Raw genomic sequence first — 13,985 nt, forward strand, 5'->3', positions numbered from 1 at the left:
AGTCTGGATAGTAAGCCAGAATATCAGAGTTCTTTTATATATCCAGCACTTTGACCTTTTGGCTTTAGACCATTTGAAGGACCAGCTAGGACTCCAGGGACCTGTCGTATGGTTTAATCCGAACCCCTCCCCCCCTTTCTCTCCCTCCGCTCCTCCTCCTCCCCTCCTCTTTTTGCCTCTCTGTATCTTGCGTTCCTCTGAAGATGAAAGATGCAGAGAGAGATTAATCACTTGCCATGCCATTTGATCTCAGAGTGAAACAAGATCAATAGACTATGGGAAAACGTAACAGAAAGTTAACCAGTCGAGGGAGCGATAGGAGAGAAAGGCAACGAGGCTACGAGCAACATATAGTTGGAATAAATTTGAGGGAAGTATACAAAGGAGGCCAGAGCTGAGGCATTTTCGAATTGTCAGATGAACCAGTTGAGACATTACTGCTGCAGAATAACAATAGGGTTTCTTAATGCTCACAGAACCAGCATGCACCGTCCTTAAGCATTGTCTGCAATCAATATTGATTTAAGAAGAATTGATTTAACAAAACAGCTGTAGAATTTGCGTAATCGCATTGCTCTAAAAGATAAAATTACATCTCAAAAAATGGACTGAATCAAAATTGATATAGTAAGCTTTTTCTTTAGCAATAGACTTGTTTCAGTTCTTGTAAGCTCCTGTTTCTTAATAACACAGCCTAAATATAAAAAGGGTGTTGCTCTGTTACTTATATTTGAATCGACCTCCAATCCAATGCAGGTCCCAACCAGTCAGCAGAAGGAAGGGATCTATGATGTCCCAAAACGCCATTTCATGACTGTAGGTGTTTTTATTTTTTATTATTTGTTTCTTTGCTCTTCTACTTGCAAACCTCTCTTTAAGATCCTCTTGAAGGAAGTGCTTCAAGCCCCCCTTGACAGTGTCCATTTCTAATACGTTTGCTTTACTGGATTTACAGCCTACAGGCTCTAAAATACATTTCCCAAGAAAACAACGACATGGGTCCATGTCTGTGTCCGATTTCTGTGATGACGTTGAAACAAAGCTACGTGAGCCTGCTTGAGGAAATAAAACTATTTGATTGGTCAACCAAAGTCAAACATGTCAGCAATTTCACAGGACATTAGGGAGGCAGGCTTCATATGCAAAATCCAGTTCTGTGCAGAATCAAAACCAGATAGATCAGAGTCTTTTTTGCTGGTCTCATCGGACTACTCCATCGGACTGCCTGGATAAATAAAGGGGTGGCTGTTCTGTCTTCCTCAGAGGATGAGGACGAGAGGTTTGTAGGTGGGGTGGGTGTTGGGTTGAGCTGCATGCAGTGCAGTCACGGCTACATACAGTACAATCAAGGCCACCAGAGACTCATAAAAGCTGTGCCTTAATGAATAGCAATACATTTTTCTGCAGTGAATTGATTTGATTGGGAAACAGCGCAAAGAGCATTTTTTGATTTCTTCCCTTTCATCAAACTGAAATATATTTCATCTCATCCTGGTAGGTTTTATGAGTTCTTCACCACCATGCAGTGACCACACTGTTACATCCCTCAAATTGCTTATAAAAACATTCATTCAAGCCTATTTTGCCAAACATCCATCCAGAGAGAATTTCCACGCAACTTTTGAAAACAGCCCTAGCAAAGTGCTTCTCAGCTCTTCGCTGTTCGTGTGCTTGTTGCTCAGCATATCAAATAGATACACTGTCCCGGCCCCCTCGCTATCTCACCCAAACAGCCCATGCCAGTATAAGTAGCAGCGCTTCCATATCTCTAAGTGTTACTGCTTGTCTGTTCATTCAGTTGGAGCTTTTTGAGAGCCTCGAGCTCCCCTGATGTGTGTCAGTGCCTGCAGGGAGAGACCTCTGTGTACAATGTTTACCTTTTTTCCAAATTCTGACTCATTCTGTGCCCCTCAATGGTCCCAAAGTGCCATGCAAACTGTGCGATCCGCTATGTCCCGACTTCTTCAAGGAGGACATACTGTAAACACCCTGTTAGCAGCAACACGGATTGCAGCAATTCCTCCCTTTTCTTTCTTTTGATTTAATATGTGTGTGTTCGTATCTGTTTATTTATAGCATGAAAATCCTGTGTGTTCTGTGTGTCTTTGTGCTTTTACAGTGACTCATTGTCTGCTTGTGCATGGCCCCAGAGACATTTCATGCAACTTAGCCATTCCATAGTCTCTTCCATAGCTGCGTCCCCTCTCCTTTAAGTAGTATGAGTGGAGGACGGAGGGGACTAGTGCAGAGGTCACGTCTGCATATAGGGTGAGGTGGCCTCATTGTCTCGGTTGGGTAGTTCCAGGAGCTTCTTCTTTCATTCATTTGATGAAATAAACACACTCCTCTGTGTATGTATGTGCTCAGGGAGTAGAATCAGCATGATAAAGCAGCCCGGGCTCTCACAGGGGCCCCTCTTGATTGGCAGACATAAGAATATCTAATCAGAGCCTGTTTTATGGGACTGAATAGCCTTTTTACCCACTCAATTATAGCGAGCCATGAAAGATTCATTTTAGATCCATTTTCTGATAATGAAACGAGGGGATAGTTGTTTCTTGCCATCACAGCACAAACTGCCTTTGTGAATAGATTTCACTCCCCACACCTACCCATCCATGCAACCACCATACCCTATCTGGAGATGAATTCAAGGTTTCATGACTGTGCAAATCTCATTGTCGTGGTGTATCACTGGACTTTGTCTCTCTCTCCCTCATCCCTTGGTTTCCACTCGCAGAATATCAACCACTTTGATCTTTTCGGCGACATGTCCACTCCTCCCTCGGTGAGTGCTACCACACAAAGCCAAAGCCAGGCTAACTTTGTGAAAATGATACCAGTTTATAGAATTGCACAGAGAAAGCACAGTCAAATTTTATCTGGAGTGATAGGTCATTTCATTAGGACAGAGGCAGAGATGTAAATGACCTGATTATCCGACAGTGCTGCAGATTAAAGATAAATGTGCAGCGCGATGACTTTTAAGTGACTTTGATGGTGATGACATCTGTGTGTGTGTGTGTGTGTGTGTGCGTGCGTGTGTGTGCTTTGCCTCCCAGATGCCCCCATCACCTGCCAACACGCTGGACCCTAGCAGGAGCAGCCGCCAGCAGCAGCACAATCCTGCTGAGATGTACGCCCCCTTCAGCCCCACCTCTGTGCCGTCAGGTATCTACCCAGACTGAAACGCTGCACCTTTTCCACAACACAAAACATAAAAGAGAATATGCATCATTCTTTGATGTGCAGTTTTGTCAAATGCCCTGCCAAGATTTGGCAGGATGTGGATTTATCTCAGTTTTTATAAGGACCACACATCAAGCAGCAGTGTGATTATGCTGTAACCCACTGAGATACTGTAAAGTGATGTTTCTTGAAGGACCAGACAGGCGGTTTTGCATATTTTAGTGAAACCACTGACATTGTGGTTTTCTAAGAACATTCAAGAACATTCCAGCATCCGTCAGCCTTCTGAAGGGCGTCCTTTTTAATGGAAAAAAAAAAACTTAATTCACATCATCCTTGTCACAATGTGCGTATCCATGATAACACAGCTTATGAATGCTGTTTGACGGCTGGCTCTCAAATCTCAGATGTTGTCCTGGAACACTCCTACAACAAAGCACTTTCAAGATGCTCTTTGCTTGCAAGTGTATTACTGTGCAACAGTAACATGAATTGGACAAAAATATGGATGTGACAAAAAGCCAGCTGACATTGAACTTAAAACAATCTAATGAGTATAATTATATATAATTTTCACAGAAGATGTTTTTGAGTGATTGATTTTGTTATAACTATCGTGAATGATTTCCCTGCCCTCGGTGTGATATCTGCGTTAAATCAGGTCTACATATGACATGTGAACTTTGGCATGCTTAGTTTACCTGAAGACATAATTTTGAAATCTCGTAACGGCACTTAATAAATCTTTGAGATGTGCATTCATGTCTGATGAGGCGGGTTTGGTCGTGAAATCATCGGAAGCCTGTGGCTGTTTGGAAGGCAGGCAGTCAATGTGAAAATATATGATCTGCTTTGGAAACAGCAAGATTAATAGAAGAACATGCTGTAATTTTGAAGATCGATGTATTGAATTTATAATTGCAGGAAACTGAGACTGAGATTGTATTTTGTGCTCCTAATAATTATAATCTCCACTTCCTTTTCCTGCCTTAATATCCTTTCATTGTTTTCTTTCTCCCTTCTTCTTGTGTTTCCACTCCAGGTTATATGACCATGGGTCCGGTGCAGGCAGCCCAGTGGGCGCAGCAGCCGTTTCCCGCCCAGGCTCAGACTCTGGCCTTCCCTGTGCAGGGGCCACTCCAGGTGGCTCAGGTCCTCCCCGGTGGTCAGCCGGTCATCTGGAGCCAGGCCAACATTTTCCCTGCCACTCAGCAGCAATGGGCAGCCATGGCAGCCTATATGCCAGCCCAGACCGTGGGCGTGGGGGGGCACGCCATACCCGCTGCCATGCTCCAAGGCCTGGTACCCATCACCACCATGTGCCCCCAAGCCTGCGACCTATCAGCCCCGTCCTCTGCCATCACTAGCCCCCAGCACACGGCCGACCCCGCCCTGCTGCAGAGGCAGCTGAGTCTGGGGAAGGAAGGCCTCAGTCTGGACTCAGATGCTGGCGAGGGGCCCTCTACATCAGGAGTTGGAGCAGCAGGTGTTGGACCTGGCATCGCTTCAGCAGCGGTGAGCAGGTGTGGGACCCCAGGCCTCATGAGTGTACCGGACACACTGGCCTGCAGTCAGCTGCTACCACCTTCAGCTGCTGTGACACAGGAAGAGGAAGGGAGCTGTAGTGACCTTGATCTCTCTAGGATGACCTTGAGCCCAGGCACATCCACATCGCCGTCTACTGAATCACGTAAGTGCTCTCAGTTATTCTCCTCCCACATAATGCATGCAGCTTACTGTCTGTACCACTGTGTATGAAAAGCATAAAGCACTCTGCTGAACCTTAGCTGTTGTAGCGGTGTGGCTCTATGGATGGCAATGAGTATCGGCCAGTCCACCTCTTTGGTCCAAACTGGACCACCTTAACATCTATGAGATCCATTGCCATAAAATGTTGTACAGACATTCATGGCTACCAAAGGACGTATCTAACTGACATTTCCTCTGGCGCCACTGAGGCATACTCACATTTGTGACCTTGAAGGAAATTTCCTCACAACTATTGGATGGATTGCTATGAAATTTAGCTGTGCCCCTGATCCCTTGACTGTTCATTTAGCATGATCATTGTGTCAAAATTAACATTTTCTAAAATTTTGGTTTATGACAAATAACTTCAAAAGTGATGACATTAAAGTCAGCCTCAGCTGTACTTTGTGTTTAGTGCTAATTGGCAAATACTAAGATGGTGAGCATGGTGAACACTTTAACTGCTAAACAGCAGCATGATGGTGTTGTTGTGAGCATGGTAGCATGCTGATGTTAGCATTTAGCTCAAAGCACTGTTGCGATCCGTTAGCATAGCTGGAGACTCTCAGTCTTGTTTCATTCTACAGCACTGTGGCTCACAAAAAAGACAACAGTTTGTGTGTGACCAAAAACTCCATTGAACTCTGACAAGACAAAGAGTTATGTCAGTCAAGTCAGTTTTATTTATGTAGCCCAATAGCACAAATTTACCTCAAGTAGCTTTAGCATCTGTACATCATACAACACAATCTATCCTCCTATTGAGATAAGGAAAAAGTGCTTTAAAGGGGAAAAAAGAGCTGGAACCTCAGGAGGAGCAACAGAGGAGGGATCTCCCTCCTAGGACACCAACAGACATAGAAAAACTGTGTGTAGAACAGATCAATACAGTAAAATTACAGTATGGCAAAATTATGGACAGATTGTAAACATGTATGTAGAAAATGGATCCATACACATAGGACCTGAGCCACATGACCTCCTCTCCCCCCATGGAGACCTGGAAAGGGGACAAACTGTACAAACACACAAGATGCAAAGCTAAAGCTCACCATTCTGAATGGAGAAAAGAAACACACACGGCGAGGAAGAGAGAGAGAAGCACACAAGGGAGACAAGACGAGAGGCTGAACCTTCATGAGGACAAAGCTCCAAATCCAGAACATCTGGAAGAAGGCACAGACAGAGAGGAAGAGAGAAACTGGAGAGACAGAGGCACACAGCTGTGCTTGTGGGACACAAACAAACAGAGGGTTGGAGAGATGCAGTGGTTTTCAGAAGATTTACAGTATCCTCAGTGGCAGGATAAACTGCAAGTACTAGACTTAATAGATTCAGTGAGAGTGAGGCCGAGTCCTGATGGATAATATCTAACAGGTACAAGCCTGAAGTAATCAAAAAATAAGGAGCTAAATGAAAGTGAAGTGATGGAAGAGATGAGTTTTAAGTTTGCATTTAAAGACCTCAACAGAGTTCAACTCTCTGATATCAGCAAGGAGGTTATTCCAGTGGAAGAGGGCATGATAGGAAAAGAGACTGCAGCCTGCTGACTTCTGTTTAACTCTGGGATAAACTGGAGCCCTGTACTCTGAGAGCAGAGAGCGTGGGATGGAATATGAGGTTTAAGGCGATCGGACAGGTATGAAAGGGCGTTGGAAAGTCGTGCTTTATTTGATCATAGACACGATACAGAATGTCAGGTATAATAGAGAGGAAAAGTCGAGGGGGTGACATGCAATAAAGGTCATGATCTGGATTTGAATCCACTGCTTCTCAGTATAGGTTATGCATGTCACTAGCTTGATGCTAAAATATGTTCACAGAGCACATTAGCATTAAACAGTAAACACTCCACATTTTGGAAAGTGGCACAAAACAAAGTAAAGATCCTTCTATATTTTTTCTCACTGCATTTCATGCATCTTTTCCTTCATGCATTTACTAAACACTTCTTGTTCTCTTCGCAGCATCCACTCCAGCCCCGCAGCAGAGCTCGTCTTCAGACTGCCCCCCTTCCCAGGCCAGTGACCCCCCCACAGATCACTCCCCTGTAGACCCTGAGGGCAACTCCAGCAACGCCAAGGAAGAGGAACAATCGGTGAGCGCCGTCTCCCAGGGTCTCATCCCAGAGGATGAGATTCATGGATTTGATTTAACAACTGACTGGTGTGATGCTATAATCTGTTATTGTCATATGGATGATCTGCTGTCAAGTAAACTGCATGTAATCACACCGGGTAGAATGTCACATGATTAATACCACCAAATGGGATCTTTTTTTTCTTTTTTTTTTGAAAAATGTCAAGTCAATTAAGCATTAAAGGTCAAAGATGATTTAAGTCTCTTGATTAAATCATATATAATAAGGTAGAATTATGTTTCATGGTAATCATGGTTGTTGTTTTCCTAAATGTTTTTCTGGGAGATGTGGAGGAAAAGTCCTCAGAAGCAGGAGAATAGTTCATTTTGCCTGCAAAATGCAAATTTCACAGCTTCCCCCCTTTCTCTCTCTCTCTCTCTCTCTCTCTCTCTCTCTCTCTCTCTCTCTCTCTCTCTCTCTCAGGGTTCTGTTGACGCAAGGTCGAACTCCCCAGTGCCCAGTGGAGACCCTGATCCTCCGCAGGATGAGACCTGTCCACAGGAAGACAGCTAGAGAACAGACACTGAGTGGGTAACTCATGGTCCCCTCCTTTCTCATTTGTTACCTGTCAACTACTTTCTCACTGTGGCATTTCATGTATTTTCTCCCTTGCTTTCTTTTTTCATCTCTAATGTTTAACTTCTCACCTCCTCTCATTTTTTCATAACCCTCCTCAGTGCTCCTTTATTAGCTTTATATTTTCATCTGTCAGTGCATCTCCTTTTTCCTTGCCGATGAGTGGTTTTCTGCCAGTTGGAGCGGAGCCTTGCTTTAGCTCAACGGTTCTGTCATTGAGCCTCTCTGCATCACCCAAACGAGAGCTAAAGCAAGGCAAAATGTTGCCACCTAGTGGTCAGAGCTGTGACTGCGCAAATACAGCTTCATCATGAGGCTGACTGTGTCTGTTTGTCCTTTAGGGGATGGAAGCTCTCAAGGCCACGGCAGAAGCTCATGAGAAAGAGAAGAAGAGGGAGATGAGTGACTGTGATCAGCAGCATCTCTCACAGCTGGATTACACAGACTTGTTCTGTTTTTTCAACCTTGAAAGGATATTTTGGCAGCTCTGTAATAAGCTGGCTGTCCTAGGATCTGCTTTCCTCCAGAGGCCACATACTGTACTGTACTCCTCAGCATGACAACCAGGCTTTGGCTTTATCGTCCAATCAACTTTGAACCAGGAAGTGACCTTTGATCTTTGACCGAAACCTACTCTAGGGGGTGATGGCACCCTCCTGTAATGGATTAATGAGTTCATATCAGTGAGGATACGTTACACAGCCATGGTGACTCTGATGATGCAAATTATTTTTTGGAACCTTTCAGGAGGAGCAGCGTCCTACTGTACGTGGTTGACCTTTGGTTTGTCAACTGCCACCAGCAAAGATTGACTGTACGCAGCAGATGGATTTGCCAAATGTTCTCATCGTGTTGCTCCACCGACTCGTCCATTTGCATGAACAGACTTAATGTGGATTCAGTGGACTCAGCTGTGAGCAAAACTGTTCTCTGCAGCTTCCTTCTAGATCTGAAATGAACCAACAAAGTACGATCTCTTTTTCTTATTTTCTAAGAATTCTGTGTTGATGGCGCCAAGTCATTAGAGACATCGAAATGACTTTGAGGCATCAATGTCGAAATCAAAATTTGCCAAACATCTATTTTGTAAATACGAATCTTCCCAGTCCCCCATACCTGAGCCTCTGTGCCATAAGATAGCTCTCTGCCTCTTTGGATGCCAACTACCTGTGTTTCTCTCAAGCAATGCCCTACCAGCACCTCCATTTTTGACGTCTGGATGTTTGTTTCGCTTTTGCTGCCATTTCTGTTTAATTTCTTCATTTCTGTTCGGGTGGTGAGATATGAACTGTGAATCTGTGTTACATGGTCATTCAAAATGAAGCCTGCTGTACCTGTCTTGCTCACTTTGAGCTCGACAGATGAAAGAGATGAAGGGGTCGGCGAACATAAGAATAGCGACAAAAATCCTACTACTTCTTAAAGGTTACAGACTTTTTTTAGTAAATAGGAGGCAGATTTTCCTGCATCTTTTCATTTTTAGATATTCTACATTTCAAGCTGAGGTCGCATTGTTTACAACTTGCCTCTTAGAATCATATCTCTGTTTGGTTCCTTGAATAAATAAGCAGAATAAACCCATACTGATTTGACATGTAATAACCACAAGCTCAGAGACAGTAGAGTGCATTTCTATGCCTTATCAGGTTTATTTTCTGTTGTCCAGTCACTGTTCTTCTCGTCAGGTCATTTGTATACAGTAAACAGGTCATTGTTGTAACAAAGCACTCGGGCGTGTTGTAGGTCTGCTCCACCGAAGCGAAACAGTCAAAAAGAAAGGCAATGTTATATAATATGAACAATAGAGATATCACTATTAACTGCTAGACTTACAATAACAAATGGTAACTGTACCCCTGCTTGTGTAAGAAAAATGAGAAATAGTCCAAAATATTTTGTAAATTTTATTTATGGAATTAAGAATTGTCTTGAACAAGAGAAAAAAAGGACTTTTGTACGTCTATGACTTCCCCATACACTGTACCCATGCCACTGTTCAGTCACAAATAAAATATCATGTGATTCCCACTTTTCTACGTGGTCTCTTTCAGTTCTTACCATCTGTCTCATGACGGAGTGCAAAGAGCTCTGAAGCAGCCAACAGAGGTTGCTCTCCTCACGCAAATACTTCAGAAGTCCCTTATGCAGTCACTTATCACCATGTAAATATCATATGATATGTTAGTCTGATCATCACTTGTTCCTTTTTGTGCTGTTTATGTTACTAAATCTAGCACAGTGTCATTCAAAATCAAAGTTTTAGAGCAGAATGCATTTCAAATATCAAAAGTCAAAGTACTCATTATACAGAAAAATGGTCCCTGCTACTAATTTATATCTACATATTAAATAATGAAGATTTTTAATAGTGATGCATCGGTGTAATGGCAGCTGGTCAAAGTGGAGCTAGATTAAACTTCCTTTTATACAGTGAGGTTGTTTATTTCACTGTTTCCCAACATAGGGGTTGGGACTCGTCCAAAGGGTCACAAGATTAATCTTGGGGGGGTCATGGGATGATTAATACTGTTGGAAAGAATATCCGTATTCTTTTTTTTTTTTGGACTTGAATCTTTGCCTTTGTTGTGAAATATTGGACATTTTGACCTCTTTGAGCCTCATACTGTTATTTTGAAGAAGCCATCTGAGAAGTTAAGAGGGGAAATCACATTCTGTGGAACTGCTAACGACTCATCTACTTTTTGTAAAGGGTCACGAGCAATAAAGGTTGAGGACCACTGGTTTAATGCTCAGCAATGCTTTGTATTTTTTAAGTTTATCGGTGTTTAAGTTGCTCCAACTGTCAAGTAAAAGCAGTGGGGTAAAAAAAAGTGTAATATTTTCCACTCCGTCGTAGTGGGGTGTGAGTACAAATATAATATAAAGTACCATGAAATGAAGGTACTCATGTTGACTACAATTGTGCTAACTACAGCTGGTTCATGGGATTGTGTCATTCTGTAAAATCCAAAATGAGTGAAGGCGAACAAAGTTTAAAGGTCAGCAGTACACAAACATGACTCAAATGATTTGACCACAGATGAGCGTAACAGGAATCAACTTCGTTACAAAGCCTTCATTTTCCACCAGTGACATATGATGCCGAAATAAAGTCTGTTTACTGGCCATTTCAGATTCATCACATCTCTACAGATTATACTGGATACAGTTTATGATAACTGATGAGACATCCACACCTCCTGGTTGCCTAATAAACGTGGCTGCCTTAATTAACTGCTTCATTATAAACCTGGGGTCTGTGTCATGTGATAAATACACTCTGACACAAGACCTAAAGCCACAGCAACGAGCCCTGTGGCTCTGAGGCCTGCAGGATTGTGTACTCGGCTGAGTCTAATGGCGGCAGTGAGTTCATATCCAGGCCGGTATTGATCAGTGAGTGTTTACATAGAAGCTGAATAGTGTCGTCTCCCCGTTTGCAGTCAGTCACAACACCCAGCCATGCTTTCTGCTAGTTTGCAGTGCTGTCTACTCCATGTTGCTTTGAGCTTGGTGCTGCTGAGGTAGGAGTTTTATTTGTCTCTTTGGTTAGAGATTGTCTTTATTTCGTTCGCTGGTTTAAGTTTGGTTAACTAATGTAACTTGCTCTCTCAGACTCAAACATAATGTGGGATTATTTACTTCACTTTGAGCTAAATATGTCTTTTCTCTGACTAAAATCTGTTAGTAATCCTCTAAAAAAGTCTGCTAATGTTCATTTGTTTGATTTGATTTTTATCTGCGTGTCACAGTACAGTTGCCACCACAGCATCGAGCCATGAAGCGTCTGGTGTCCGTGAAGCTCGCTCAGTGGGTGAGCAGGTGGTAGTTCACCCGGTGGACTGTGTTTTATCAGAGTGGAGCGCATGGTCACGCTGTGACATCTGTCAGAAAAAAAGAGTAAGTACGACAATGCAGAGCAGGTGATAGTGGGCCAGAGGGCCAATGCATGGCATGTGTTTGCTCCTCCGTCAGGACACTCCAATGTTGGCCTGAAAATCTGTTATTAAGAGGGAATAAAATCACCCACATCTGATTTTCTATGCTGCTGTTTAACATGTTTAAATTACAAGTTACAGTCAGATGCATTAACAACATTAATAATAACATTAAATCTAGTAAACCAAATATATCGCCGATGTCCCTGGCCAAACAAATTGATGCCTGTAATGCAACAGTTATCATAAATTAGATTACATTTGTGTAAATATAGAATTCCAGTAGTGCTAAAATTGAGAGATAAGTATGAGGTGTCAACATTGACCTTGTGGGCTGTTTATCTGTGAGTAGAGAGCTCTGCTGCTAGCAAAGAGGTCTCAGCTGATGTACTTGAGCACTCTATCTCATCCACTTTACAAGGAGAGGGATTAATAACCTTGACATGACAAAGTGAAAACAACCCTCTAATGGGATTACAGCCGTTATTGTTCCCCGGGGCAGTTTCCCAGCTCTTCCACCACCTTTATTGGGTAGTGGTGAGGCTTTCCCTCTGTTTTCTCTGACCGTTTATGTGTTTGTCTCCCTCAACCGTCCAGTATCGCTATGCTAAACTGGACCAGCCGTCTCAGTTTGGAGGACAGCCGTGCAATTTTCACGACAGGGAGGAGGAGGCCTGTACTGTTTCAGCCCGCTACACCTGTAACAGTGTTCCTTTGTGTGAGGGATTCCTCTGCAACCAGACAGGTATCTCCTGCACCCATCTCCATTTACTCCACAGTCCTTTCTGGAAACCATATAGCATTATGAATGAACAAATCTCATTTCATTTGTTTAATCTGTCCATAAACATAGTTGTTGTTCCCCAGTGTCAAAACTCTTCATTTTGTTTTGGACTGAACCATCGCTTACCTGACTGTCTTTCCTCCTTCAGGTCGCTGTATTCCCAGAACTCTGCAGTGCAGTGGAGAGGATGACTGTGGGGACATGTCAGATGAAGCCGGCTGTAAGAAGGTGTCCAAGCCCTGCAGAGAGCCGGTAGAGGAGTACTGGGGAATCGAAAACCTTGCCAAAGGGTGAGTCACGTTCCCTTTAGTTCGCAAGTTGAGTCCCAGAAATTGGACGTAGTTATGCATACATGTTGCTCTCTTCAAATCATCTTTCAGAATCAACATCTTGAACAGTAACCTGGAGGGAGTGGTGCTTGATAACAGATACTATGCTGGCAGCTGTTTGCCACAGTACATCCAGGATGTCAGATTCAGGAAGCCTTACAACTTGCAGCAGTACACTCTACAGGTGAAACCTGTTGGAAATCACACTTCAGCGTAATGAGTATGGAATTATAGCTGTTTTCTGTACCATTTTCTAACAGGTCTGCCTTCATAACAGGTCACTAAGTTCTAACTTTTTTCTGTTAATGGTTAATAAATCACCTACAAGTACTTGAGTATATGATCCTGCTTATTGCGCCGTGCCATTGTTGCAATATGGTCCTGTTTGTCACTGAAAAGGAAATTTTGCTTCCCATGCATCCGCAGACAAAAGGCTCGTATGATTTCACCCTGCAGTCCTTTGATTCATACTCTGACTACATGGACTACACCATGAAGGAGCGCACCACCAAAACCACTATTTCCTTTGGCTTTGCCATTCCAGGCATAGTTGAATTTGGCTTCAACTACAATAACGCCAAATACACCAAGTCAGTTCAGAAGATTCGCCGCGCTTCTGGCAAGGTGAGATATTGTATGTGTTTTCTTTCCTCCTGAGCCCTACACCACCGGCCGAGTCTTAAAACAAAGCAAATCAAACCAGATTTCCTGGATTTGTGATTAATACAAACACATAAAACATTTAAAGTATCTCCAGATTCCCTCCTGAGTCTTAACATGAATGCCGTGAAGCATCCAACACCTGCCTCCCTCTGATTCTCTCCACAGTCTAACAGCTTCGTGAGGGCCAAAGCAGAGCTGGAGTTGGCCCAGTACATGTTGAAGTCAGATGATTTGATGCTTCACCCTGAGTTCCTGCAGCGTCTGCGCTCCTTGCCACAGTCCTATTCTTATGGGGAATACAGACAGATCTACAGAGACTACGGCACCCACTACATCACAGAGGCAACCCTCGGAGGGGACTATGAGCACACCATCATCCTGAACAAGGAGAACCTTGAGAAATCCGGTAATAGATGTTAGTGACTCACAAAGTGGAGTCAGTCAACCTCAGACAGTTTACTGCACCTCATAAGAATACTAAAGATCATTTATTATGATCAGATACTTGGAGTTTGGCAGTGGCATCATCTATATCATCCCATCCTCACTTACACCTCATAACCATCTCACTGAAATGTTCACCCTCATACATTATAATGTGAATGATAACATAATTT

At 43.2% G+C, this 13,985-nt stretch overlaps 1 protein-coding gene across 1 annotated transcript in view; it reads left to right on the forward strand.

The window, feature by feature from the left end:
* Window positions 1–13,985, forward strand: part of LOC139338830 (complement component C8 beta chain-like) — a 49,626-nt gene that overhangs the window by 34,017 nt on the left and 1,624 nt on the right. Inside the window, exons 9-20 of the mRNA XM_070974106.1 lie at window positions 757–816; window positions 2,741–2,788; window positions 3,063–3,171; window positions 4,232–4,879; window positions 6,906–7,104; window positions 11,098–11,178; window positions 11,407–11,554; window positions 12,190–12,337; window positions 12,525–12,666; window positions 12,757–12,889; window positions 13,132–13,329; window positions 13,534–13,774. Coding sequence (XP_070830207.1) covers window positions 757–816; window positions 2,741–2,788; window positions 3,063–3,171; window positions 4,232–4,879; window positions 6,906–7,104; window positions 11,098–11,178; window positions 11,407–11,554; window positions 12,190–12,337; window positions 12,525–12,666; window positions 12,757–12,889; window positions 13,132–13,329; window positions 13,534–13,774 — 2,155 coding nt within the window. The remainder of the gene's footprint in view (window positions 1–756; window positions 817–2,740; window positions 2,789–3,062; window positions 3,172–4,231; window positions 4,880–6,905; window positions 7,105–11,097; window positions 11,179–11,406; window positions 11,555–12,189; window positions 12,338–12,524; window positions 12,667–12,756; window positions 12,890–13,131; window positions 13,330–13,533; window positions 13,775–13,985) is intronic.

The sequence above is a fragment of the Chaetodon trifascialis genome, chromosome 11 (genome assembly GCF_039877785.1).
Source record: "Chaetodon trifascialis isolate fChaTrf1 chromosome 11, fChaTrf1.hap1, whole genome shotgun sequence".
NCBI classification, from domain to species: domain Eukaryota; kingdom Metazoa; phylum Chordata; class Actinopteri; order Chaetodontiformes; family Chaetodontidae; genus Chaetodon; species Chaetodon trifascialis.